The sequence below is a fragment of the Protopterus annectens genome, chromosome 7.part0 (assembly GCF_019279795.1).
Source record: "Protopterus annectens isolate FY-2018-M chromosome 7.part0, PAN1.0, whole genome shotgun sequence".
NCBI lineage: Eukaryota > Metazoa > Chordata > Ceratodontiformes > Protopteridae > Protopterus > Protopterus annectens.
The window spans coordinates 1,156,812,277-1,156,839,290 of record NC_056739.1 but is presented as its reverse complement, the minus strand read 5'-3'; the positions used below and the strand labels follow the sequence as shown (position 1 = coordinate 1,156,839,290).

At 43.5% G+C, this 27,014-nt stretch overlaps 1 protein-coding gene across 5 annotated transcripts in view; it reads right to left on the bottom strand.

The window, feature by feature from the left end:
• The window catches only part of HERC1 (HECT and RLD domain containing E3 ubiquitin protein ligase family member 1), a 3,987,333-nt gene that overhangs the window by 3,024,610 nt on the left and 935,709 nt on the right, over positions 1–27,014 (bottom strand). For all 5 annotated transcript variants that reach the window (XM_044077739.1, XM_044077741.1, XM_044077740.1 and 2 more), the window contains exon 17: positions 11,408–11,599. In XM_044077739.1, coding sequence (XP_043933674.1) covers positions 11,408–11,599 — 192 coding nt within the window. The remainder of the gene's footprint in view (positions 1–11,407; positions 11,600–27,014) is intronic.

The following is a 27,014-nucleotide window of genomic DNA, read 5'->3' as shown; positions in this document are numbered from 1 at the left end:
TTCGCCAGGCTTGTGGGTGCAGAAATAACCCCACTACCTCCAGAATGCAACAGTCTGACAACCCTTGAAGAGCGGTGAAAGGGCTTTTCAGAGCATGGTCAATGAAAGCCCTGGTTGTGCAGTCCAACTCTGTCTCTAGGGTGACATCCATTACTGTTACCTCTTCTGCCATGGTGAGGTCTATCACCAGCAGTTTCCTGGTAAGGATTCTGATTTTGTCTCATTTGCCTTTCTGAACTCTAGTGACATGAGATAAATAATTCGGTGTCCTCAGTTCAAAAGTCACTGAAGCATATGTCTGTTTCCCAAAGTGATCCATAGTCCTACATTCCCTATTAGCGAGATGGACCAAGGATCTATCTTCTGACCATGTCAGATGCAAAAGGGGATTGAAACCTGTTGGGAGTCAAATTCACCTGAGTTACTGGCTCCAGCAAAGGTGTTTGGGGGCAAATCAGGCCTGAAACTACTGCCAGGCTCCAGCAAAGGTGTTTGGGGGCAAATCAGGCCTGAAACTACTGCCACCGACAGGCAGACTGGTTCTAGAAAGGAGACCAGAGGAGGGGTAGATGGACCAGCATAAGGTATGTTCCCAGATGATGCTACCAAGGGAACCCTGAGCTGTATCTGCATCCTGAAAAATGTTCTCAAGTCTCTGTCAATGAAGAGTTTGGTCATACTTCTCAATGACCAGATGGTGACTCCACTGATGGTGATCTAGAAAATCTCCTTTCTTGAAATATCAGAGAATGCAGTCTGGGGCTAACTGGATCCAGTGAAAACCCAGACTGAATAGGAGATGTACTGTGCCTCAACACTGTCGGCTCAGATAATCTTGGTACCGGGGGATCTGATCTTGAAGTTGAAGACAGATCAGGAGACTGCTTACAGGACTTCTCAGAGTCTAATTTTTCTCTGTTTAGACTCTTCCTTGGTAATGTCCTGTTTTAATTCTTTGTCTTTACCTTTGCATGCCTTTTATGTAGATTTCGTGTCCCCGGCTTGGGGAGAAGTTGCAGAACAGGATGAAAAAGGGACAGCAGCCATAAGCTTTTCCCATCTTGTTTGTAAGGCTCAAGTGCTAAAAGGAAGCACAAGTCTAATAAAAGCACAAGTCTAATAAAAAGTGTCAAGATATGCGGCACCTAAACAATTAGCACTAAGGGAATATGGGTCCTGAGGTGACAACTTATACCCACTCACTATGCACTTTTACAAACTCTGACTGTCAGCCATGGAGGAAGAGTGAACACACACAAATGCATGTCAACGACGGCTGACCCAAATAGCTATATAACTATTTACCTAAGCCTAATATGTGTGTGTGTGTGTGTGTGTGTGTGTGTGTGTGTGTGTGTATGTATATATATATATATATATATATATATATATATATATATATATATACACACACGCACACACACACACACACATTTATCAACATCTCTCGCTCTCTCTCTCTCTATATATATATATATATATATATATACATATATATATATATATATATATATATATATATATATATACATATATATATATATATATATATATACACACAGTGTGTATATAATACAGGCAATAAAAAAACTCTAAATAATTAATAAAACACATGGCCAACTGGCTCACGGATAGAACCCACATGGTGAGAGTTGCAGGCTCTAGGTCCGACTCTAAACCAGTTACAAGTGGCGTCACCCTGGGCTCAGTCCTGGGATCCCTCCTGTTCGGTATATACTTCTCAGAGGTACAGGCCAGCACAGGACTATGGCTGACCAAGTTCGCAGACGACTGCAAACTGGGGGCCATAATTGACTCTCCAGCTGATACAGGCATCCTCCAGAAGGGTCTCACTGAGACGGATACCTGGTGTCAAAATCATGGCCACAAGCTAAATGCCAAAAAGTGCATAGTCATCCCCTTTGGAAAAGTACACACAAACTACCACATATGTGGTAGTCCCCTAAATACAGAAAATGTAATAAGGGATCTGGGGACCTAAGTGGATAGTAATCTCTCCTTTGGTAATCATATTGCCAAGGTGGTTAGAAAATCCTTCTATGTGGCCCACCTAATTACAAAAGAGTTCACATCTAGGACAAAAGAGGTTATTGTGCCCCTCTACTCATCAGACCCATCATAGAGTACAACGCCCCATTTGGGATGTATCTTACAAGACACCTGCAACAGCTGGAAAGACCACAGAAGTACCTCACCAAGAGGATTACTGACCTCAAACATATGCCCTATGTAGCTCGAATGAAGAAACTCCAGCTGTACTCGGGTTGCATACAGCTTACTCAGAGGTGATCTCTGCCTGACATACAAGGCCATGTCCAACACAGAATTGATGGACATGCTCCACCTAAAAAAAAAAAACAAATCCCCAAGAGCCACACGCTCTAGGGATCTAAACCTCACCACAACGAGGGATAGATTCCTGCCCCAGAGACTCCCCGTGCTTTGGACCAGGATTCCAATCTACATTAGGCAGAGCCTCTCACTAACACTCTTCAAGAGAAACCTTGACGAGTGGATGGGAAACAGAAAATTTGCCCCAGGGATCACTGCAGTGGCTCTGCTGGACAAAGGCACAAGGAACTAATGGCTCTGCTGGACCCAGGCACAGGGAACTAATCTAAGGGAGCGGCAAAAGCCAACACATTCTGGCTAGGCTTATAGATGCCCTAGGGCAGATAGCCTAGTACTTACCTATGAACCTATTAGCTACATGACAGGCGTACTATTTAACAATCCTAAGAACTTATCATACAAGTATACCTATAATTATTTTAACACATACACCTAGGAAAAACACAGCTAAACTCTATTTTAAAACTACTACTACTAATACAATTAAGAAACTAGAGAGAGAGATTGAAAACTCTCTCGGTAAGGGAAGATGCTATGGAGATCTTCCACAAAGCATATAAATTTTAGAAACTGCACTTGTAACTTGGAGCCCTCGAAAGCATGACCAAACACCTCGGCGAGCAAATAAGATCTAAAGCTGTAGTTTACAGAATTATGGATAGGGGAGGAGTCAGAGCTCTGGAACCAAAGAACTTCAAAACTGGTGCAAAGGCTGGATCCGGTTCATAGTTGAATCGGATAAAAATAGACAACACTGGATCTATACATATGCTGCAGACTGCAGCAGCAAAAGTCTAAAATAGCACTGGCAGATGTCAACTTGATACGCAAAATGTCCTGACGTTCTATAAGGGCAGATGCTCACCTGGCCTGGAGGAGGGTACTGAGTTTTACAAGTCAGGGGATAAAGGGCATTCTGTGACTGATGTCCCAAGTACAACGGTCTATGGCAAAAAGTGATGTATATGAAGAAAATCAGTAGAAATTTTAAATCCATTCCTGACTTTTCAAGCAAAGCATCTGGGCAAGTCACCAGTAAGGACGCTGTCTACTTATCAATTTACTTTCCTACAAATAATTGGACAAAACATCTGCTCCTTCATCAGCCCAGTTAGCTAAGTTCCAAGTCCCTCCAGATAGCTGAGGACTGAGAAAGGGACTAACTCTACCAGATTTATAAAGTTAAGGACAAAACGACTTGAAGACTTATACCTACCATAGAGAATTACCACAGATGCATTCATTCTAGTGCAGTAATTTAGAATCCAAGTCACTCTGAATACAACTGACTCTTCATCCTGATTACTGTAAACATGCTTCCTATCTCAGGATTTTTATATATTAAACCAAGTCCACCCCTCCCTCCCAAGAGTGAAGATCACCAAGCACCATATTCTGCACCCAAAATGATGAGGCATTCCACAGACAGTTCTTATCATAACCTCTCACTAAGCAAGGCAGAGGAGACTGAACAATCATCTCTCATTCACATCACTGTTAACCAGTCATACCTCAACAATTCACAAAAACTGCAAGATAGAACACAGCAAACAGCAACACATTTCTTAATTACAAACACATCTAGTGGGTACCCTGAAGAGAAAGGAATGAATTTGGATTTTGTGACATGAACCTCACACAGCTATAGGTTCATAGGTAAATACCAGGCAAATCAGTGAGCAGTTTATTACACATCTAGCCAATAAACAAAGGTGAGAATCAAACCCTGTGCTTTGTGTTTGTGAAATAAAAACCTTGACTTCTATGCCATCATCCAAACCCTACATTCAGTCATACATTTCTGTCTCTACAATAATAAAATCTGGTGCAGCAGCAAGTCAAACATTTACAACTGAGTGGGGGTTCTCTAGGAACATCATCCTTCTGGGATGGGTCTTATCCTTCTACACAGGAAGGAACTTAAGACCTTTAGGCTATAAACACCAACACAATCATTGGAGAGGCGTGGAGGTCAGCTAAGGCTTTCTCTTTAAGTCTCAACTTCTCTCTGCTACATTAAGATGATACAATGCTGACACAAGGAAAGTACAGTTATGTACACTTACCATAAATGTAGACGTTCGAGTGTATTCACTGTTGCAGTCATTACATTTGGGTTATCTGCCTGCAGGTAGCCCTCAGCCAGCCTGAATATCAAAGTCTTGGGTTCTGCGTCGGATGCGGTCTCATCTTCCATGACGTCAGGTAGTCAAGGGTATAAAGCATGCAGCCGATGCCATTACATCAGTTTTTCTTGCCCCGGATGTCAGGTGCCCCCATAATGGGGAGCAATTATAAATATATAAAGGTTACACCTCCAACAAAAAGCAAATACACCAGAAAGCTGAAATACACTAAACAAGAAGAAAGGTATAGCCAAGAGAAGTCAGGGGGCTGGAGGGAGGGAAACCAGGACTGCAACAGTGAATACACTCGAACATCTACATTTACGGTAAGTGTACACAACTGTACTATGTTCTTCATGTTTCATTGTTGCAGTCATTACATTTGGGTAGATTCCCAAAGCTAAGTCAGGGAGAAGGAAGTTAGACAGCAATAAGACCAGCTATTAAACCCTAGAAAACAAAGGCAGGTGGTAATGCTTGGTGAAGGTATGTACAGAGCTCCAGGTACAGCTTCTAGGATGTCCCTGGTAGGGACACTTTTGAGAAAGGCTGTAGAGGTAGATGCAGCCTTGGTGGAATGTGATCTTATCCCCTGAGGGGTAGGTTTTCCATGTTGCTTACAGCAGAAAAGAATGCAATGGCCTATCCACTTAGAAATGGTTTGCTTTGAAATGGCCTTCCCCTCTGACCCTGCAGCAAAGGCAACTCGCAGCTGTTCAGTTTTTCTGAGAGGCTTAGTCCTGTCCAAATAAAATCTTTGTTGTCTGTGCACGTCCAAAGAGTGCAGTATTCATGCTCCTTTGTTCTGTGGATTAGGAAAAAAGGTAGGCAAATGAATGGACTGATTAAGGGCCACACTGGATACCACCTTGGACATAAAGGAAGTGTTGGTCCTGAGGGACACCCTGTCAGCATGGAAGATGATGAAGGGCTCTACTGCCATGAGGACCTGAAGTTCAGACACTCTTCTTGCTGAAGTGATGGTTAGGAGGAAAGCAGTTTTCCAAGAAAGGAATTTCAACTCTGCAGTTGCAGCTGGCTCAGGAGGAGGAAGAGTGAGTTTTTCCAATACAAAGTTAAGGTCCCAGGCTGGGGTAGGGCTCTCCTGGGTGGTCTTACATGTTTGGCCCCTCTGAGGAATTGTTTCAGCAGGGGGTGAGAGAAGAGGGGTGGCTCAGTATTATAATGTGCTGAAATGGCTGAGGCATGAATTTTAATTGATGAGAAGGAAAGGCCCTTGTGGAGCATCTCTATTAAGTACTGAAGAATATGCAGTAAGCTGGGCACTGTTTTGCCCAACCCTTGAGTCTGGCTCCAGGCACAGTATCGTTTCCATTTTTCAGCATAGGATTTCCTAGTACAAGGCCTCTTGGCCTCCAGAATAACATCTAGCACCTGCTTGCTGAGTGATGCTATTGGAGAGCTGAGGGAATTAGCCAGGCTGCAAGGTTCAGGGTTTGAAGCTGGGGGAGCAGAATCTGGCCCTCCTGCTGGGACAGCAGGGAAGGGGTCTGAGGCAGGTGCCATGGATCCAGCAGTGACATACTGCGTAAGAAGGGGTACCAGTGTTGGCGTGGCCAGTCTGGTGCAATCAGTATTGTCCTTGGTTTGTCTTGTTTGATCTTTAGCAGAACTTTTGGCAGGAGAGGCAGAGGGGGAAAGGCATAAACTGAGAGGCTTTCCCATGTGAAGGACAGGGCGTCCACTTTCCAAGCTTGGCTGTGGGGAGTCCTTGTGCAGAATTTGTCCAATTGGTAGTTCTGAGGGGAGGCAAACAGGTCTATCTCTGGGCTCCCCCATTTGTTTCTCAAAATGTTGAGTATATTTGGTTCCACTTTCCACTTGTGTGGGTCCATGAGATTTCTGCTTAGGTCATCTGCCAGAGAATTTAGCTTGCCTGGCAGGAATTGAGCTTGTAGGTGCACTTGGTAGCTCAAGGCTGTATTCCACAGAGCCATGGCTAGTCTGCAGAGAGGATACGAGTGGGTTCCTCCCTGCTTGTTTATGTACCACATAACAGTGGTGTTGTCTGTCTAACAATAACTGTCCTGGAAGAATGTGGTCCTTGAAGGCTGTCAGTGAATTCTGTACAGCTAACATTTCTTTTTGATTGATATGCAGGTGCATCTGACTCTGGTTCCATTTGCCCTGAATGCACTGCCCTGCCAAGTGAGCCCCCCATGCATAGTCTGATGCGTCTGTTGTTAGGGTTTGGGCGGCAGGGGGTAGAATGAATGTCAGTCTCTTGTTGTGGTAGCAGGCATCTGCCCACCAAAGGAACTCGGTCTTTATACAAGGAATGACAGGAATCATTGATTCCAGATCCTGTGACTGTTGACACCATAGGCTTTTTAGATACCATTGTAGTTTCCTCATATGCAGTCTTGCATATGGAATTAGTAGAATGCAAGAGGCCATGAACCCCAGGGTTTGCAGGATTTTCCTTGCAGATAGCTGGGTCTTTGTGGCCAGTAGTTTGAAGTAGGTTGTCAAATAAACTTGTTTCTCTGGCGTGAGGTAAGCCATCTGAGAAGTTGTGTTCAAGCTTGCTCCAGGAATACATTTTGTTGGCAGGGTACTAGATGAGATTTCTTTTCATTTATGGTATACCCCAGAGAGGTTAGAAGTTTCTTTACAAGTGCAAGATGATTTAGTAGCATGTCCTAGCTTTCTGCCTGAATTAGACAATCGTCCAGGTATGGAAATATTTCTTTACCTGCAAAATGCAATGACTGGAGCTAGGCACTTTGTGAATACCCTGGGCGCAGTAGATAAGCCAAAGGGAAGTGCAGAGAATTGATAATGCATGTAGCCTGCTCTGAAGCGTAGGTATTTCCTGCAAGATTCCCTTACTGGAATGTGCAGGCAAGCTTCCTTTAAGTCTAAGGTTGCCAACCAGGCACCTTTGCCTAGCATAGGAAGCAGCTGATGAAGTGTTAGCATTCTGAATTTTGGGATTACCAAAAAGGTGTTTAGAATAGAGAGGTCCAGGATAGGACGCCAGGGGCTGTCTTTTCTGGGTACCAGGGAAAAGTCTTGAGTAAAAACTTTGTCCCCTTTCTTCTGCTGGGACAGGTTGAATAGCCCTGATACTTAGAAGAGAAAGAACCTGCTGCTGAGCCTCTACCCACTGATTCGGGGGTAGGTCTGGCCAAACGTTTGGGGTTGGTAAGGTGTGGAAGTGGAATCTGTATCCTTGGGAAACTATATTTAAAACCCATTTGTCCTGGGTAATGAGTTCCCAGTTTTTTGCATGCAGTGCGATCTTTCCCCCTAAGGGAACATGCAGTAGAGCAGGACAGGGAAGGTTTAAAGTTAAGTCATTGTGACAGTTTAACATAGGGGGGTGTCTTACTATTTCCAGCTTTGAAGTGGGAGCCCCCCACTGCTTAGGCCTGTGAGTATCTTGAGACTGTAGCCTAGGTGGTCTGCTTTTCCTGGGTTTGCACTAAGAAAGCCTGGAAGAGACAGGAAAAAGACCAATTCTTAGAAGGCCAATGCCTACTAAATCTGAGAGGCTTTACTTGCAGGAAATCTTTAACAGTCTGAATAGATTTAGCTTTTTCCTCCATCTTTTTAAGTACTTATTCTTCTTTGTTGCCAAACAGGCGGTCTTGGTTTAAGGGAGCATCCAGTAATTTGGCTTTAACATGATCTGGCAGATTTTGCTCCTTAAGCCAAGCATGCCTTCTAAGAACAGATCCAGTGACAGCAGCCCTGCAAGATGCTTCTAAAGAGGCAAAACCACATTGCAAAGTGTGTTTACCAACTTGTTCAGCAGAATTCTTTATGTTCAGCACAGTCAGGAATCAACATCATTTTCTGTTTAAATAGTCCCATAATATGTTGCTGATACTTTAACATATGAAACTGGCAATTTAAGGCCCTAATGGCCAAAGTAGCAGAAGTGTATACCTTCTTACCCCATCTGTCCAAGGCCCTGGAATCTGTATCAGAGGGGGTAGGGTTTTTGACAGTAGTAGCCATAATGCTGTTAGGTCCTTGTGAAATGGTCTCTGGGTCAGCAGTAGGATTCTTGAAAAGAAACTTGTGAGAGTCAGGTACTCTGTACTACCTGTCAGGTTTCCTGGGAGCAGGAGGTAAAGTGTCTAGGGCCAGGCTAGATTCCAGGAAGGCATCATCTACAAGGTCCAGGACAGGGGGGATAGCTAAAGGCCTATGTTGAGGTAGGAGTAAGAATTCCCTAAGCCTCATTTTGGAGTCACAGTAATCCTGGCTTTCCCTGCGGAAATGCTCCCTAAGAGTGTGCAAGGTTTCACCAAAAGAAAAATCTTCTGGAGGGGAAGCAGAGGGTATGGAGTCCTCTGCATCACAATCCTCATAGGTAGATAAGGGCAAATCCTGGTAATCAGAAGAAACAGAAATTTCAGAATCCTGATCAGAAGAATCAGAAGTAAAATCAGTTCTAGGTCTCTTAGAGGGTGAAGGCTGGCTTCCCCTAATTAGAGTAATACGGTCTTCAGCCATTCTTATCAATTTGTTTTTTAGGCATATGGGCCTGACCATGCAGTTTGGACGTCAGTTTTCTAGGCGTGGGTCGAGTTTTAGGCCTTGAAGAAGAAGATGGCTTTGGTTTATAATGCAAGTCCGTAGGCCTGAATACACCCTCAGAAGCCGGTGCCTGCACAGCGGCTCCGGGCCCATCCAAGGTAGAGACATCTGCAGGTTCCATAATCGAAGAAGCATCTCGTGGCATACCAGAATCTGAATGGGTCTCAGTAGAGGCCTGCGAATCTGAAGTAGCGGGTATCAGGGTCTGCAAAAGCGCCTGAGTACCGGCGAACTGGTGCTGTCGGCAGCTTTGGATCTATGCAGTCTGTCTCTGTCTTTATCTTCATGTTTTTTTGGAATGTCGGTAGTCGGATGGCTTGCCGAAGCCTTTTCTGGATAATTAGAGTACCAAAATAGTTTGAACCAAAAATGAACAGACTACAAATAGTTCGAGGATTGAATAAGGCAAAAAACCAACAGCATGGGACGTCGTGGTCTAGGCCTAGGCAAGGAATGCAGTACGAATGAAAATCTTTATGAGGTATTTGCTTTCCACAGGTAATACAATTGTTAACTTTTACTGACATCGGTTTACAGCAAGAAAAAGGATCCCCAATGGGGTACTTAGTTTTTTTGAAGACTTCGGTTCTGAAACTCAAACGAAAATTTCAGGAGTCGGCCAACCGGCACTTGCGAACTGCTTCTGCTTCGGGCACCGCGCAGCAAGAAAGACTGGTGTAATGGCATCAGCTGCCTGCTTTATACCCCTGACTACCTGACATCATGGAAGATGAGACAGCATCCGACGCAGGACCCAAGACTTTGATATTTAGGCCGGCTGAGGGCTACCTGCAGGCAGATAACCCAAATGCAATGACTGCAACAGTGAAACACGAAGAACATCTCCACCTAGTTGCATGGTGACATGCCTCTCTTTACCCACACATCGAATGCACTAGTCATTAGAGAGTCCAGGTATCAATACAATACTAGTGAATCAGTCTTGTGCCCACACACATGTACCCACATTTCACACAGCTCCCAAAAAGAGGTGAACACATGATTCCTTTTGGCTCCTCTTTCCCCACATGAACTTCAACAGGTGCCTAAGCTACGAGATGTACTTAAATCACCTGGGTTGCAATCAGGGCTTTATCCCCCCCATGACAACACAGCTGGCAATGATCAATGACAAACAGAAAACTTGACAAGTGGGACTTTAAAAAAAAAAACAGATTAAAAAAAACAGGTTAAAAATACAATTTAAGAAATCACACAGACATTTTTTTATTTTCCTGCTTCCCTATACTTCCATGTAAGTGAATGATATGTGTGTACTGCTACAGACAGATGTGAATGAATATGCACTGGCTATAAACACACAGATTATACAAGTATAATCTATACATTTATACACAGATTGTACTGCTTACCTTTACATACAGCACAGATGCAGATACTTTACCTACATCTAGCTATGAAATTTATACATGCATATGTTTGTGTGTGTGTGTGTGTGTGTTTGTGTTTATGAACACTTAAAGACACATTATTCTGTAAAACATTTTCACTAACGTTTTTCATGTTTGTGTAAGAATATCACTTATATTGCTTCTATTTAGCTACTAAGATGGGTTTTATACTAACCAGATTATTTAAACCTGGATATATTGGTTGTGTCATGTATTTTAGTGGAATGATTATTTAAACTGTGATTAATATGGTATTAACATACAGATGAAGGGTGTTACCCAAAAGCATTACCTTGTGACTTGCGAATAAACAGAGTGCTGCCTTACTGTTTTTGCTTCATTTGAACTGATAGCGTGATATTCCAAAAGTGAGACTTTTCTGCAGCTGGTGTATAGTTAGTAATCTGGTTGCTAACACAGGCTTAGGGAAGAAAAAAAGGGGGAAAAAAAGTCTTGCTGCAACATGGACTGCTAACGCAAGTACCCCTCCTTAAATGGAACTGCTGAACAAAAACCTTCCTATTTACAGCTGTGACACTCTACTACAGCATTTGTTAGTAAATGGCTAAACCAACAATAGTTGGCAAGCTCAAAATACAACATAAAGAATCCTATTACTGATCTATCAAAAGAAGCACAGCTTTATTTAAACACATAAGCCCTGAAACAAGAATGGCTGTTTTCCAGTGTAAAATAAATGTAACCCATGAAATACACCATGCATGTGAACATTTTTTCAAAGCCATAGTTATCTTAGAAAGAACTGAAAGAGCATTTTAGTAACCGAATATTAATGACTAACACAATTTTACTGTCACTGTTAGTTATACAAGTTCATATGACACTTCTTCAAACAAGCAGTTTATGATGAACAGAGTTTACAGAGTTAAATATTTTTAACAAGTAACATCTTACTTTACATACCGTGAAGTGGCCACTGGAGTTCCTGGTCTTCCAGAGGACCAGCAGCTGGCAAGAGTCTGTTAAGACGATCCAAAGGAGGCAGTAAATCCAATAAGAAACTCAGCAATGGACGGGCCACAGAGACAGGTAACAAAAGCAAGGAGTTTATAATCTGACAAAGCATACTACCTGCAGCAGACATGTAGATAACATCTACGAAAAGAGAAAAAATTTAAACATAATCCATTAAAAAAATAAAGACATACTCATTATTCATGAGAAAACTAAAACCTAAGGAAACCTATGCATGGGAAAGGAGACACATTTCTTACAAAACTAGTATTACTCCATGGTCATAGCAACAACTTTGAAGGATACTCACTGTAAAATGCAATGCCAACATATACAAAGCTTATCATGACAAATCTGTTTCCAAGATGAAATGCCCATCTGAAATAGCAAACAAGGGCCAAGGTAGCTTCTGCATCAGATCTCTCACTCCATCTGCATGCTTATACATATATGAATTACAAGGCCAAAGAACTAACATCAAGACAGAAACTGGTGGGATGGGTCTCAACAATCTAACATAACAATGCTCCCAAAGCTGCACTATCAAGACAACAGTAATACAACACTACTGCTAGATCTTGGAAAAGTACTTATTCATAGGAGATTACTAGGTTAATGGCCCTTACAAGTCTAGCCAGTTTTACCCAGATTTTACCCCAGAGGAAAGATAACAAGGGTCAGCAAGTGGAGTTTTGGGAATTTTTACAGATCACATCTGTGGGACATGGGTGCCACCTCAGGAGTAAATTTGCTATTTTCCAACCATTTGTCCAGGTTGCACTTGAAGATGGTAAGGGAAGGGCTCTGCCTCATGTGAACAGGAAGCCTATTCCGGAGGAGGGGAATTCCCTGGGACACATACCTGTTTTTTCAGCATGACCTATCCATGTCAGAGATCAGGTTTAGATCTTTGGAGCAGGTAACTCTTGTGCAATTGGTTTTGCGACTATACAACATTTCCATCAGAGCTGGGCCAGAGACTGCCTTGTAGGTCAGGCAAAGATTGACCCTCAGTAATCTGTAGGAAACTGAATACAGTGATAGGGCCTTTTAATCGGTCCGCATATAACATGTTGGTTATACCTTGCATTTTTTTGGTGAGAAACCTCTCAGGACACTCCAACTGTTCCAGGTGCCTGAGGTCTATGCCAAAGGGAGCACTGTACTCGATTACTGGTCTGATGAGGGCCGATTACAGTGGTGCTATGCTATCCTTAAATCTGCATGCCATGCCCTTACTTATAAGCTGAGCCACACAGAAGGATTTCCTCACCATCGTGGACACATGATGTTCAAAGTTCAGATTACTATCTATCTTGAATATCCAGATCTCTCGCCATTAAGTCCACTCTTGGGGGAATGCTATCAATATTGTAATTTACAGGGGTATTTGATTTCCCAAAGGGCATTGTTATGCACTTCTTCACTTTTAGCTTGAGGCCATGGCTCTGACAACAATCATTAGTCTGAGTCAGACCTTTCTGCAGGATATCAACATTGGTTGGGGAGTCAATGACTGCCCCCGACTTGCAGCCAGTCATCAGCAAACTTGGTAAGCCAAAGGCCATCTACATTTGCCTTGACATCTGAAGTTTATCCTGAACAGGAGGGGTCCCAGCACTGAGCATGTGGTACTCTACTGGTGACTGGCCTTTTTAGGATAAAGATTATCCCACATGTCCTATCCATGAGCCATTTGACTATCCATCTGGTGATGTAAAGGTTTATGCCCAATTTTGTTACTTTACCTATAATGCCCAAGTGGGGTATTGTGTAAAATACCTTGGCCAGGTGAAGGGGAGGCAATATGCACTGTCTTACCTTCATCCATGGCTTTGTTGACGTCCACCAGATTGAGCAGGCAGAACTTGCCCTTGATGCCGAACTGTGCTGGGTCTAGAGTCTGGAAATTTCCTATGTCATTGTTAATCAGGTCCATGATTATCCTTTCCATAGCCCTGAAAAGGAGGCTAGACAGACTTATGGCTTGGTAGTTTCCTGAGTCAGCTGATGGTCCCTTCTTGTGCAGAGGGATGACTGCTGCTGTTCTCCACTCTACTGGAACAAAGCCTGTTTGCTGACTGTGGTTAAACAGAAATCCGAGTGGGTCTGCTAGGTTATCTTTCAAGCTAATTAATAGGGACCCTGGGCTTCCATCAGGGAACACTGATGCCAGGTTTCTAGCTTTAGACAGCTTAGTGACAACCTGTTCTTTTGTGATAACAAGCTAAGGAATAGTAGGGAGTATTTCATGAGTAAGTGACCAGAGGTGATGAGGGGGTGAAAAATGAGCTGGATTTATCAGCCAGCAGATTTATTATTTCTTCTGGCTGAGTATAGATAGTGCTATCTACAGCCAACTGACCACATTGTTGAGCATTTTCCCTTAAGATTTCAGACGTAACTAAAAAATGCTTTGCGGTTATCCTTTGTTTGTGAAGCTATTTTAGTCTTGTATTTAGGTTTTGAAGAATTAACTAGTTCCCTGATTTACCTGTTGAAATTAAATACAGATTTTTTTCTCTGAAATACACCTTTCCACTTCTTGACAGAAATTTCGTCCTTCTGTTATACAGTCTACTTATGCCAGGGGGGTCCACTAGGGTGGCTTGTTTTTCCGGCTAGACCTGGGAATAGTTCGATCAGGTACTGCAATTTCTATGCAGTTTTTTAAGTGGTTGTACATGGCATTCATATATACATCTGCATAGGCCTCCTTTTTTCGGGGTTAGGGGGGGGTGCTTTAAAATTACCCATGTCATCACTTAATAGAAGGCAATTCGCCTTGGAAAATTCTTTAGGATTTTAGGGTTTCATGGGGGTTCTAATGTTACATTTATTTCAAAAGACAGCAATTTATGATTGGAGCTTACCAATCAGGACATTACACTGGGGGAAGGGTTGCAACACTCCCCCATGTTTGTGAGTACTATGTCAAGGATATCTGAACCCTTAGTGGGAGTGCAGACCAGCTGTTCCAGAGCATTTGCATTGACAAAGTCCAGAAATCTCAGAGTCTGCATATTAGTGGCTGCAAATGTTTCACAGTGATATGGAACCAGAGGTATCTTTTCTATGAATCTGATTCTGTTAAACAAAATAAACAGAATACAATTACCCCACAACAATTCCATTACTACTATACAGTTGATATTTTAAACATTATGATAATTTCACAAATTTAATGTCAAAGAACAAAAGGAAGCTAACATCAATGTCAATCCATCTTCATATCAAGCACTGTGTCAGTTTGAGGGAGCTCAACCAAATTATCTTAGACAGAGGATATGGATATATATATATATATATATATATATATATATATATATATATATATATATATATATATATAATTGCAAGTCTTCACACAGGTGTCAACAAAAAGTATGTTTTATCTCAACCAGCAGTTCATCACTTGCCGAACTACTCCCACAGCCAGGGGGAGATCTTTGTGACCAATTTGAAAAATAGTGTTTGCTTCGAAGAAGGTGCTCATTATCAAAGTCTGGGTATACAAATCATCAGAACACCCACAGGAAGTTTTTTTTAACACCTTTATTGAAATATCAATTGTGGGCGGCCACGTTGGTGCACTGGTTAACGTTGTCGCCTCACAGCAAGAAGTTCTCTGGTTCGATCCTCGGCTGCGGTGCCTTCTATGCGGAGCCTGCATGTCCTCCCTGTGGTCGCGTGGGTTTCCTCCCACATCTCAAAGACATGCTGTAGGTGGATTGGACACTCTAAATTGGCGTGAGTGTGCGTCTTCTGTGGAAGGTCAGGCGCCAGGCTGGCAACTCGACACTATAAAACTCTACTGCCAATCCAGATCGAACAGGTGATCTGCTGTGGTGACCTCTAACTGGGAAAAATCGAAATAAGAAGACGACTGAAATATCAATTGTGGCATAGGTAGACTTATATTTACATAAAATAAACCATATTAACAAGTTCACGTTTACAAACATTACACATCACATATATTCTTCTATACAATATAGTCAATTCAACATTACATAAATTGTTCAATTTCTTCCTTCTATTAAACCTCATTCTTCCTTCAAAACATTTTTCTGCATGTGATGTTCCCACAATTTCCATTCTTTTCTATGTATTTTGCTCCTACCCTTTTCTAAAGATTCCACTTACAGTTCTTTTATCTGTTACAATATTCACTACATCAAATAAGGTTGGTTTAGACTTTGATTTGCAATTTCTCAACTGCTTTTTTGGCAGCCAACAAAATTAAACATAACAAGGCCTTACTATGTTTGGACAATTCATATCCTGTATTCCCAACTCAAAAAAAATAATTTCCTTAGTTATAGTCTCTTGCATGCCCAGTATTTCTGACAGAGTACTCTATAGGGAATTTTTTTTAAGTCTGTCAACTCATTATACTCTTAAAACATATTTAATTATTTGACAATTGTTGACCGGGATAGTTCAACTGGGCTAAAGCCTTTTTTCAGTGGAGGCCCAGGGAGAACAGCTCTACAGTAAAGCAAAGCAAGAAAATAAAACAAAATCAGAAAATACAATAATATATATACAAAAGTAGTTACGTAAATAAACATTTCAGTAACAAGCATGAAAACTTAGTAAAAAAAGACATTTAAACTAAGTAGTATGTATAGATTCAGGTAATAAGAACTGGCAAACACAAATTAGAATTACCCACAACAAACTATACAATTCAAAGCAGTTAGTTTTGTAAGCTATATGAGGTGAAGATATAGAGAGAAAACGCAATTAGGTGGCAATATGTCCCCAACTGCCTCTTTTATCCCCATGAAACCTCCAACATTTGCCATCTACCTGAGGAAAAATTATTGGAGTCTGCTTGGGGATATAAAAGTACCTATGCAAACACTTCCAAATAGAAATCCTAAACCTTCTACACTCTGTTGCATATTTGGGAGCCATACATATCTCCTCCCACTGTTCTTTGTGAATTGCTTATCAATCTCTCTTCCTAAGCTTTTCGTACCTCCTCTGATTGATTCCTATAGTTATTGTGCAATATTTTATATGCCCTACTAGTACGCATAGGAAGTCTTGATCAACTACAAGAAAAAGACACTTCCAACAGCTGGAAAGACCACAAAAGCACCTCACACCAAGAGGATTACTGGCCTCAAACATATGTCCTATGCAGCCCGACTGAAAAAACTCTGGCTGTACTCAGTGGCATATCGCTTACTCAGAGGTGATCTCTGCATGACTTACAAAGCCATGTCCAAGTCAGAATTGATGGACATGCTCCACATAAAGAAATCCAAGTCACTGCGAGCCACGCGCTCTAGTGAGCTAAACCTCGCCACAACAATAAATAGAACATGCTGGAGGGACAGATTCCTGTCACAGAGACTCCCCATGCTTTGGAACAAAATTCCTAACTACATTAGGCAGAGCCCCTCACTAACACTCTTCAAGAGAAGCCTTGACGAGTGGATGGGTAACAGAAAGTACACCCCTGGGATCACTTCATTGGCTCTGCTTGACAGAGGCTCAGTTAATTAATCAATGGGGCGGCGAAAGCCGACACACTCTGGCTAGGCTTATAAATGCCCTCGGGCAGATAGCCTAGTACCTACCTATGAACCTATGGAATCAGCAGACATGAAGAAAACACTGAATACTGCTGTTTTTTCTCCAAGGGACTGGAAAGGTGAACAAATGGTCAAGATGACTTAAGACTTCAATTAGAGCTGCCTATCCAACAGCATACATCTCATGAACCTATCTGTATCAGCAGTTGAGTTACAATAATAAAAAAAAAAAATCGGGGAGAGAGATATTTAAACTAAAGGGCCTTGGGGGACAGCCATAACACATGGCAGATGTGCACAGAGTGGACCAAGAGTTTCTCCTCAAAACCCCCTTCACTGAGATTCTTCTGAAATAACAATGTGACTGCCTTCCAGCAGAAATTAGCTCAACTCAAGCAGGAAGGAGGTTTTCCAGCACTTGTGCACAACAGATGGGCTCTTATCTTTCTAGTAATTAGTGAAGAGAACACTGATGACTACAATATCAGTGGCTATCCTCTCTGTCAACCAGTATTCAGCACCTTTTCCTGGAAGTTCTCATGCAGGGGGAGTAGATGCGAGCCCATGGATTATGCACATTGTTACATCAGGCTTTTACATAAACTCGTTCAACCTCTTACCACCAGCAAGCTCCATTCTACAAAATGAGAACTAAGAAAAACTGCATTCCAGCTGCTAACAACTGATATGGAAGAAGGTATGCTCAGTGGTGCAATTTTTTGATATAAAGAGCATTCTAAATAGTGAACCACAACCTACTACTGTTAAAATTAGCTGATCACTGACTTCCCCAAATATCACTACCCGGTTCAAAAACTATTTAACCAAGAGACCTTTTGTTGTCTGTTATGCCCACCTCTCTAGCATAAATTTTCTTGCCAAATGTGTTTCACAGAAATCGGTGCTAGCACTGTTCCTCTCTCGACATTAACAGCCTTTCTTGTGATATTCTCCTCCTGATCAGAACCTAGATGCTGATGATATTGTCTTTACATTACCTCACAAGTCTGCACAAGAAGTTGCTTCAGCTATACTGGGCAATGTCTCCATTAGGCTACTGGATAACAAGCATACAATTAATATTAATAAATCTAGTTATGGTATTTGGAATACTCGAAAGACTTACTATTATAACTCCATCTAGCACATTCCCCTGTAGAACAGATATCTTTTTCTACAACACAAAAATATCTTGGAATTCTGTTATAATAATCTATCAATGCCGTACAAAAATGGCCACTTCCAAAATTCTTCAGCAGCTCAAAATGGTACACAGCATTTCATTTTTTTTTTTAAAACAAACCTTTATTGGATTACTTGTGACGTGGGCAAACTTAAAATTATATAAAAGTAATCAAACCATACTAACATGTTTGCATTTACAACATACACAACATATACTGTTCTATACAATATAATCAAACCAGCATTACAAAAATTGTTCAATTCCTGCCTTCTCAAACCTCATTCCCCCTCCAAGACATTTTTCTGCATGTACTGTTCCACAGCATTTCAAATCTGATCACAAATGAAGCCCTCTGGGCTACTACTATCAATGTACTAATTCCTAGACTGGAATACACATAACCAATAATTGCTTCAGTGTTAGGTCACACAGCACTGCAATACTTCAAACTATAAAAATCTGGATTTTTAAATTAATTTTTCTTAGCCAATGCTAACAAACATTACTGCACCTCCATTCAATGGGCTAAACAGCTTCTGGTTTCTGCTAGGGCTATTCATTTACTTAATATACTTATCTTTAAACTGCTAAATGAGACATACTGCCATCCCTGGCCAATATGCTTTCAGTACATGACTGAACAAAGAAGTTATGTCTTACCATAACGTTCCATCAGAGTTGTTGATCTTTTTCCATTCATCACTGATGGGTACGGTTCCGAACCCTCGGAACCCAGTCGGCCAAATACCAAGCCAGAGTACAACAAACTCTCGAGCCACACTACCCACAATGCCCTTCATCCCATACCTCAGATCGAGTTTGCAGAACACACAGTAGCAACACATATATTTATATATATATATATATATATATATATATATATATATATATATATATATATATATATATATATAAGAAACAGAAACAAAGGCAGAGGCCATCTCTGCGCAAACATCCTAACACACCAAAATGACCCAAAGATCCGCCAGGAGCCTTTGGCGAGGGAAGGTGGGAGGGTGTGATGAATGGAAGATCATCAACAACTCAGATGGAACGTTATGGTAAGACATAACTTCTTTACCTGAAGTTGTTAATCTTCTTCCATTCCTCACTGATGGGACAGAGTCCCTAGCTATTACAGAATCTGGGTGGCCTCATGGAAGACCATTCCGGAGAACCACAGAGCCAAAGGCAGCTCTACCCCTGGAGATCAGATCCAATTTGCAATGCTTGATAAAGGTATGGGGTTTAGCCCAGGTGGCAGCTGCACAAATATCATCCATGGAAGCCCTAGCATGAAAGGCGACAGAAGCGGCCACAGCTCTAGTGGAATGAGGTTTAATGCGGCCAGGAGCGGATTCCTCCTCCAGAGAATAAACAAAGGAGATGCAATCCCTAAGCCATTTAGACAAGGTAACCTTAGACACTGCCGATCCATTTCTAGATCCCGCAAAGGCAACAAAAAGCAGATCTGACTTTCGAAAAGACTTTGTCCTGTCCAAATAAAACCACAACTGTCTGTGGACATCCAAGGAATGGAGACAGTATTCCCCTTTGTTGGTATAATTAGGGAAAAACACGGGCAACTCAATGGACTGATTAATAGAGAATTCCGAAACCACCTTGGGTAAGAAAGTGGGATTGGTGCGAAGTGATACTCTGTCCTTATGGAAAATCAAATAAGGACTCAATGCATAATGCTTGCAGCTCTGTTATACGTCTGGCTGAAGTAACCGCCACCAGAAACAAGGTCTTCCAGGACAGAAACTTCACATCACAGGTTGCAGCTGGCTCAAAGGGAGGTAGAGTCAAAGTATGAAGCACCCTAGACAGATTCCATGATTCCACAGGTTGCCTAATGGGAGGTCTAGAATGAAAAGTCCCCTTCAAAAAAGTCTTACACAGACTGGAAGAAATAATAGGAATTCCGTCTGAACCATCATGGAAATTGGAGATGGCAGCTAGATGCACCCGAATCGTGGATGCAGAAGCCCCGTTAAGGAAAAGCTCGGTCAGGTGTTGAAGAACCGTAGCTACTGGAACAGAAACAGGATCCAGAGACAGCTCTTGTGCCCACAAGGAAAAATGTTTCCACTTGTCTTTATAAAGTTTCCTGGTAGAAGGTTTGTGAGAGGCCAAAATAATATTCTGTACCGGAGGAGAAAGTGATTCAATCCTTGCTACTAACGAAAGTGGAGCAACCAAGCTGTCAGTTTGAGAGTGGCCAGATTTGGAGACGACAACCCTTGGGGATGAGAAATGAGATCCTGATGGAAGTCTAGAATCCAAGGAGGTCTGAGCAGGTGTGGCTGAAGGAAGGGGAACCAAACCTGACAATGCCAAAATGGAGCAATGAGAATTATTCTGCTTCTCAACCGAGTAGCCTTCCTTAAGACCAAGGGTATCAAGGGGATGGGAGGATAAGCATACAGGAGACGCGTGGGCCAATCAAGAGTCAGAGCATCTCTCGGGGACTCCCCCTGCGGAGGAAAGAGGGCAAAGTAGCTGCTGCATTTCGTATTGGAGGGGGAGGCAAACAGATCGCAGCAAGGCCAACCCCAGCAGCTGAAAATTTCCTCTGCCACTCTCGGGTTGAGAAACCACACGTGAGGAAGCAGGATGCATCTGCTCAGCCTGTTCGCAATCACGTTGGAACTCCCCGGGATGCGTGTAGCAATCAGGAAACGGTTGGTAGTTACTGCTCACTGCCAAATTCTCATGGCTTCGCGGCAAAGGGGGTAAGATCTGGTCCCTCCCTGATTGTTGATGTACCAGACCACAGACATGTTGTCGGACTGGATAGCAATCGGCCCAAGAGGAAGAAGAAGGTGGAGAGCTTGTAACACCAGTAACACAGCTCTGAGCTCTAGAACGTTGATGTGTAAGTCGTCTTCTAGAGGAGACCATGTGCCTTGAACAGATTTTCCCTGAAAATGGCCCCCCCACCCTATCAGGGAAGCGTCCGTAGTCACCGTGGCGCTGGGCTGAAGAGGCTGAAAGGGGAGACACCAAAGACTTTCGTCCATTCTCATCCACCAGAGGAGATCCCGTTTGCAAAGATCAGTGATGAGAATTAGTGCGTTCAAGGGATGATGATTGTGTATCCATTGAGTTTGAAGAAGCCACTGTAACAGACACAAATGAAGCCTGGCCAATGGGAATGGCTGCCGCCATGGAACCCAGAGCCTGCAAAACTGCCCTTGCAGACACTCTCCTGCGGTCGAGCATCACTTGCACTTGTGTTCTCAGTCTTAAGAGCCTGTGATGAGGAAGGGATATTAGGCTGAGCTGAGTACTGAACATAGCCCCTTATGAATTCCAGTTGTTGTGAGGGCTGAAGGTTTGATTTTTCCCAATTGATGGTAATATCCAGAGACTCCGCCAGAGACAGTGTGTGGCAAAGGGCCCTGGTCAGCAGACGCTTGGTGGGGGTGGAGAGGCGCCAATCGTCCAGATAAGGAAACACCTGGAATCTGTGAAGTCTCAAGTGAGCTGTCAATACTGCTAGACATTTCGTGAACACACTGGGTCCGTCGAGAGACCAAAAGGCAGGGCTCTGAATTGAAAATGATTGGCTTCCAGCCGGAAGTGCAAAAGCCTCCTGGAGCTTTTGTCCATTTTGATGTGGTAATACGCATCCCGGAGATCTAGAGAGCACATCCACACACCCTCCCGAAGGCATGGAAGGATGGACTGAATAGTGACTTTGTTGAACTTGGTCTGTATAACCGACTCATTCAAACGACTGAGGTCCAGAATGGGCCTCCAGTCCCCCGTCTTTTTTAGCACCAAAGAGAGTCTGGAGTAGAACCCTAATCCGCATTGATCTGGGAGGACCTTTTGGATGACTCGCTTTAGAAGAAGCTTCTCGATTTCAGAAGCTGCCTCCTCCCTTTGACTGGGTGGAACGTCGGGAAGGGAGAAATGAGGTCTTGGAAAGGATTTGAGGGGAATGTGATAGCCTATGGTGATAATTCTCTGCATCCATAGATCGTCGGTAATGGAGGACCAGGCTGCTTGGTGCAGAGAGAAACACGCCACGACTGCTTCCAGAGTAAAGCAATCAGGCAACACTTCAGGAGCGCTGATAGGGCCTACCGGAGAAAGAATCTCTGGAGCCCTGATTCCGGTAACCCCCTAAAGGGACGTCTTCCACCGTCGGACCCTCCTCTGCCTCTGGAGTCCTCGCCACGTGCGTCACGAAAGAAACCTTGCGACTTCTTGTGCCACAACTTTCCACTCTTCTGATTCCTGGAGAAGGAACGCTGAGGTTTGGAGAAGCGCAGGCCCACAGTAGACAAGGTCTTTCCATCCTGCTCGCACCTGGCCAAAGTATCCTTGACCTTACAACCAAAGGGCTCAAAAGGGGTGTTCAAAAAGAAAGACTTGAAGGAATCCGGTAGGTCAGAAATGCGCATCCAGGCATGACATTGGACAACTACGCCAGCACCTGCTGCTCTAGCTACTCCTTTGGTTGAGTGGGAGAGCAACCTCATGGAGGAATTCAAAATCGCTTCAAGGGTGGCAAGTTGGGAGGCCACTTTGTCACATGCTCCATCCGACACTTGACCAGTGAGGCTACCAGAGAGTTCGGAAATAAGGTCTCTCTGGAGTCTTGTAAAGTGTGCCAAGAAATTCAGTGAACGGACGGCAAAGGTCACTGCAGCAAAGACTCACTTCCCTAGCCTGTCCACTGCCTGGGACTCCCTGTTGGGCGGATGAACAGCCGGACTCTCTTCTGCCAAGTCCTTCTTTGTGGCCGCCGCCGCCACCACCACAGCGTCTACTGGCAAGCCTTTCGACCAATGGGGTTGATCCTCTGGAGGAGAAAATACTTTGTCTGATCTCCTGGGGATAGCTCCTACTGAATCCGGACTCTTCCACGCTCGCTGCACGATGAATTTGACCAACTCATCTGCAGGAGGGGGTTACCCAGGACGTAGTGGGCCAGGAACAGAAAGCTTGTAAGAATACGGATTCCTCCACGGAAGGGGTGGAAAATTTCCAGTCACCCCGCTGACTCAAAATCTCGAAGATGTCCATAAAGGAAACATAGTCAGGGGGTGATCTAGGGGAACCTTCCCCATCATCGTAATCTGTATCCTCAGTAAGGGACTCTTCAGTCGAGTCCATGTGTTTTCTTTTGCACACCCTCTTCCGAGGAGGCTCTTCGGTGGGAATGTCTGAAGAGGCCTCGGAAAGGGGGGGGTGCTTTGGATTAGTGGTCCCCTGCTAAGAGCTGGTGATGGCTGAGTTAGGTGGGGAACCAAAGGCGGAGCTGAAGGAGGAGGATTGCTAGCCACCAGCGCCCTCTCCATAATTTGGAAGGCGAGCCCACCCGAAGAGGGACGGGAGCCCAGAACCGAAGAGGACTGAATCGGAACCGGAGTCACACCCCGCTCCGAATGGCCCACCTCCAAGACTGACGTTTGAGAAGGGTTCGGTGCAGATATAACTCTTGGATCCGAGACGGGAACAGAGAAGGCCGTCGATGCCAGGGTCGGAACCGAATATTCCACCCCCAAAGCAAGGGGTTGAGTAAAGTATGCTGTCATAAGCCCACCAGGGCTTAGATGCTTCAGGCATCAAAGTAGTCAGCGCTGAAGGAGGGGTCCTGTTGAAAGTAATGGGCAAGGGGGCCTTGGAACCGAAAGATTCCCATCAGGAGAATATGAAGGAGTCGAAGGAGGAAAAATCCCAACACCCAGAGCGGAACAAGGTCTGGAGATTCCTCTTGCAGTCAATATGTGATCCACGAGATGAACAATGTCTATTTCGGACACGCTCCTGGCAGACCTAATCGATATCCCGGCAGGGGATTCAGGCCGGTCCAGAAAGGGACTGTAGGGTTGCCTGGCAAACGGATCCACAGAAGACGAATACCTGGTCCATGGTAATGAACTCAATGGAGCCGAGGATTCTGATTTGAATTGCGTAAACAGTAAAGTTGGCACCAAGAGGGAACTTGAACTCGGAGCCAAAGTCACAATCGGGGTAGTAGTTAAAATCGTATCCGAGTTCGTCGGAGCCAGAGCCTGTAAAGGTGAGGTCGGTGCCGAATTGTCCAGAACCAGACTGGTCGTAACCGAAGTAATCAGCGGTTCAGTAGTCATCGGTGCCGAGCCCGGCACCAACAATTCAAACTTCCCAGAAACTGCGCTAGGCGCCGAAATTGGTGGCACTGAGGCAGCCAGTCGATGCTTGGAGGAAGATCTACCAGCCTTAGATCGAAGATTTTTGCCCCTGTCACCGGCCGGTGAAGAAGGGTCTGAGCGGGGGCACTTCTTATCCTTGCCTGGAGGGGTTGAGACCTCCGCAGAAATAGCCTCCGAGAAAGGAGAGGAAAGCAATCCTTTCAAAATCAACTTGTTGCGCCGTTCATTCAACGTCCGTTGACAAACTCGCACAAATATCACATGGGGGAGTCGCAGAAAGGTGCAAGACACCCAAACAATATACGCATTTAAAATGCAAGTCACTGTTAGGTAATTTACCACTTCACGGCGTGCAATGTTTAAAACCTGAAGTACCCTTTTTCTCAGACATACTAACACTCGCTCAACAGAGAAGAGAAGGAGAAAAAGGCCAGACTACCAGCAATGGCATGAAGAGTTACCACGAGGGTGGTAAAAGGTATAGAAAAGGCAAGAAAATACCAACAATGGTAAGAAAAGGAATACCTGTGGGTAGAGCTAGACTATAAGAAGACACTGGAAGAGAAATTACGGAAGAAATACATGTCTGAATAATTCAAAACTACTTAGCTGGAGAGCTCGGTGAAAACGCTGCTATATGGCTGCATGGCAAACGAGATCTGGGGTATGGGATGAAGGGCATTGTGGGTAGTAGCGTGGCTCGAGAGTTTGGTGTACGCTAGCTAGGTATTTGGCCGACTCGGTTCCGAGGATTCAGAACCGTACCCATCAGTGAGGAATGGAAGAAAATTAACAATTTCAGATAAAATCTTTGCAGTTTAATGTCTCATGCAAATTATCAAGATCTCAAGTTCTCTAACCATATGCAAAAAGTCTCTCTGTAATCTAGCACCAGCCTCCTATAATAGGTTACTCAAAGAAATTACAGTTCTGGACAATCTGCTCCTCTAAGGGGAAACACGAAGGAGCATTTGCCTAATAAATATGACTGTTTAGAGATGCTGGTTAATTCTGAACATATTCAGTTTTGTACATTTTCTGTAAATCTCCACCATACATTTTCTGATACCTGAGCTAATGTACGAAAATACTTGTAAATATGTACATAGAGTCCTCATCTATGCAATGGGGCCAACATAGTTTTGCATATTTATGTCTATATTAGTTCCTTCTCAATCAGTGTAAAGGTATTAAGTGCATAGATGTTTTCATTGCTCATTCACACACAATTAGCTGCATCACAAATATTTGTATTTTATGAAAACTGTATCTAACCTGTTCTGGAATTCTCTACATCTTTGCACTGCCTTGTGGAATGGGCAGTGGCAGAAAAGGGTGTATACCAACCCATCCAGGTAGTTAACGGTCAAGTAAAATAAAAACAAAGCAAGGAAAACAAGCACAAAAATGTACTCACCATAACGTTCTCTGAGTAGGTAACTTCATTTGTCAGCAACCTGTGGGTTACGGATCCGATATGGATCCAAGCCGGCAGCATATCAAGCTAAAGATTCAAGCTCCAAGCTCCACCCCATTTCCCATACTACCCTGCAACCTCCTTCCAATCCTCAGATCGTGTTTGCCACCTGCACAAACAACAAAACTAACAACCTGAGAAGACCTGACTCAGAGACCAAACAAAACTCGAGCATCTAAACCTCGAGTTCAGCTAAATAACTATTCAGGTTAGGGGGAAGGAGGGAGGGACAGTTGCTGACAAATGAAGTTACCTACTCAGATGGAATGTTATGGTGAGTACATAACTTCTTTATCTGAAGTAGTTAACTTCATTTGATCAGCAACCTGTGGGACAGAGTCCCCAGCTACCCGAAATCTTGGGAGGCCTTCAAGGAAGAATATTCTGGAGCACTGCAGAGCCAAAAGCAGCCCTTCCTCTAGACACCAAATCTAGCTTATAATGAGAAATAAAGGTGTGAGAGGATACCCAGGAGGCCGCTGAACAAATGTCATCCAGGGAAACTCTAGACCAGAATGCAGCAGACGTTGCCATAGAACGCGTAGAATGAGCATGAACTCCCATTGGTTCTGGCAAGCCAGATTCTCTATATGCTAAAAGAATACAACTCGAAATCCATCTGGCAAGAGTCACTTTAGTAATCGGTTTCCCTAGAAAAGATTTAGCAAAGAAGATGAAAAGTTGGTCAGATTTACGGAAGACAGCCGTCCTGTGTAGATAAGAATGTAACTGTATGTGAACATCCAGTAAATGAAGTTTATACTCCCCTTTGTTCTGGTAATTGGGGGAAAAAAAATGGCAAATTAATGGACTGATTAATGTTCGTCTCGGAAGCAACTTTGGGATGAAGAGGGATTAGTCCTGAGAGATACCCTGTCCTTGTGAAATACAAGGTATGGAGGTTTGATAGAAACAGCCTGAAGCTCCGACACTCTCCTGGCTGAGGTAATGGCTACCAAAAAGGCCGTCTTCCATGACAAGAACTTCAGATCAACGGAAGCTGCGGGTTCAAACAGAGGCGCGACTACCGCCTGAAGAACCAAGGTCAGGTCCCACGGTGGGGATGAATTTCTAATAGGAGGTCTCAAAAGAAAGGTACCTTTTTGAAAGGCCTTACAAATTCTGGTAGCAGCGAGAGAACCAAAGTTGTCCCCAATATGGAAATAGGAAATAGCAGCCAGCTGAATCT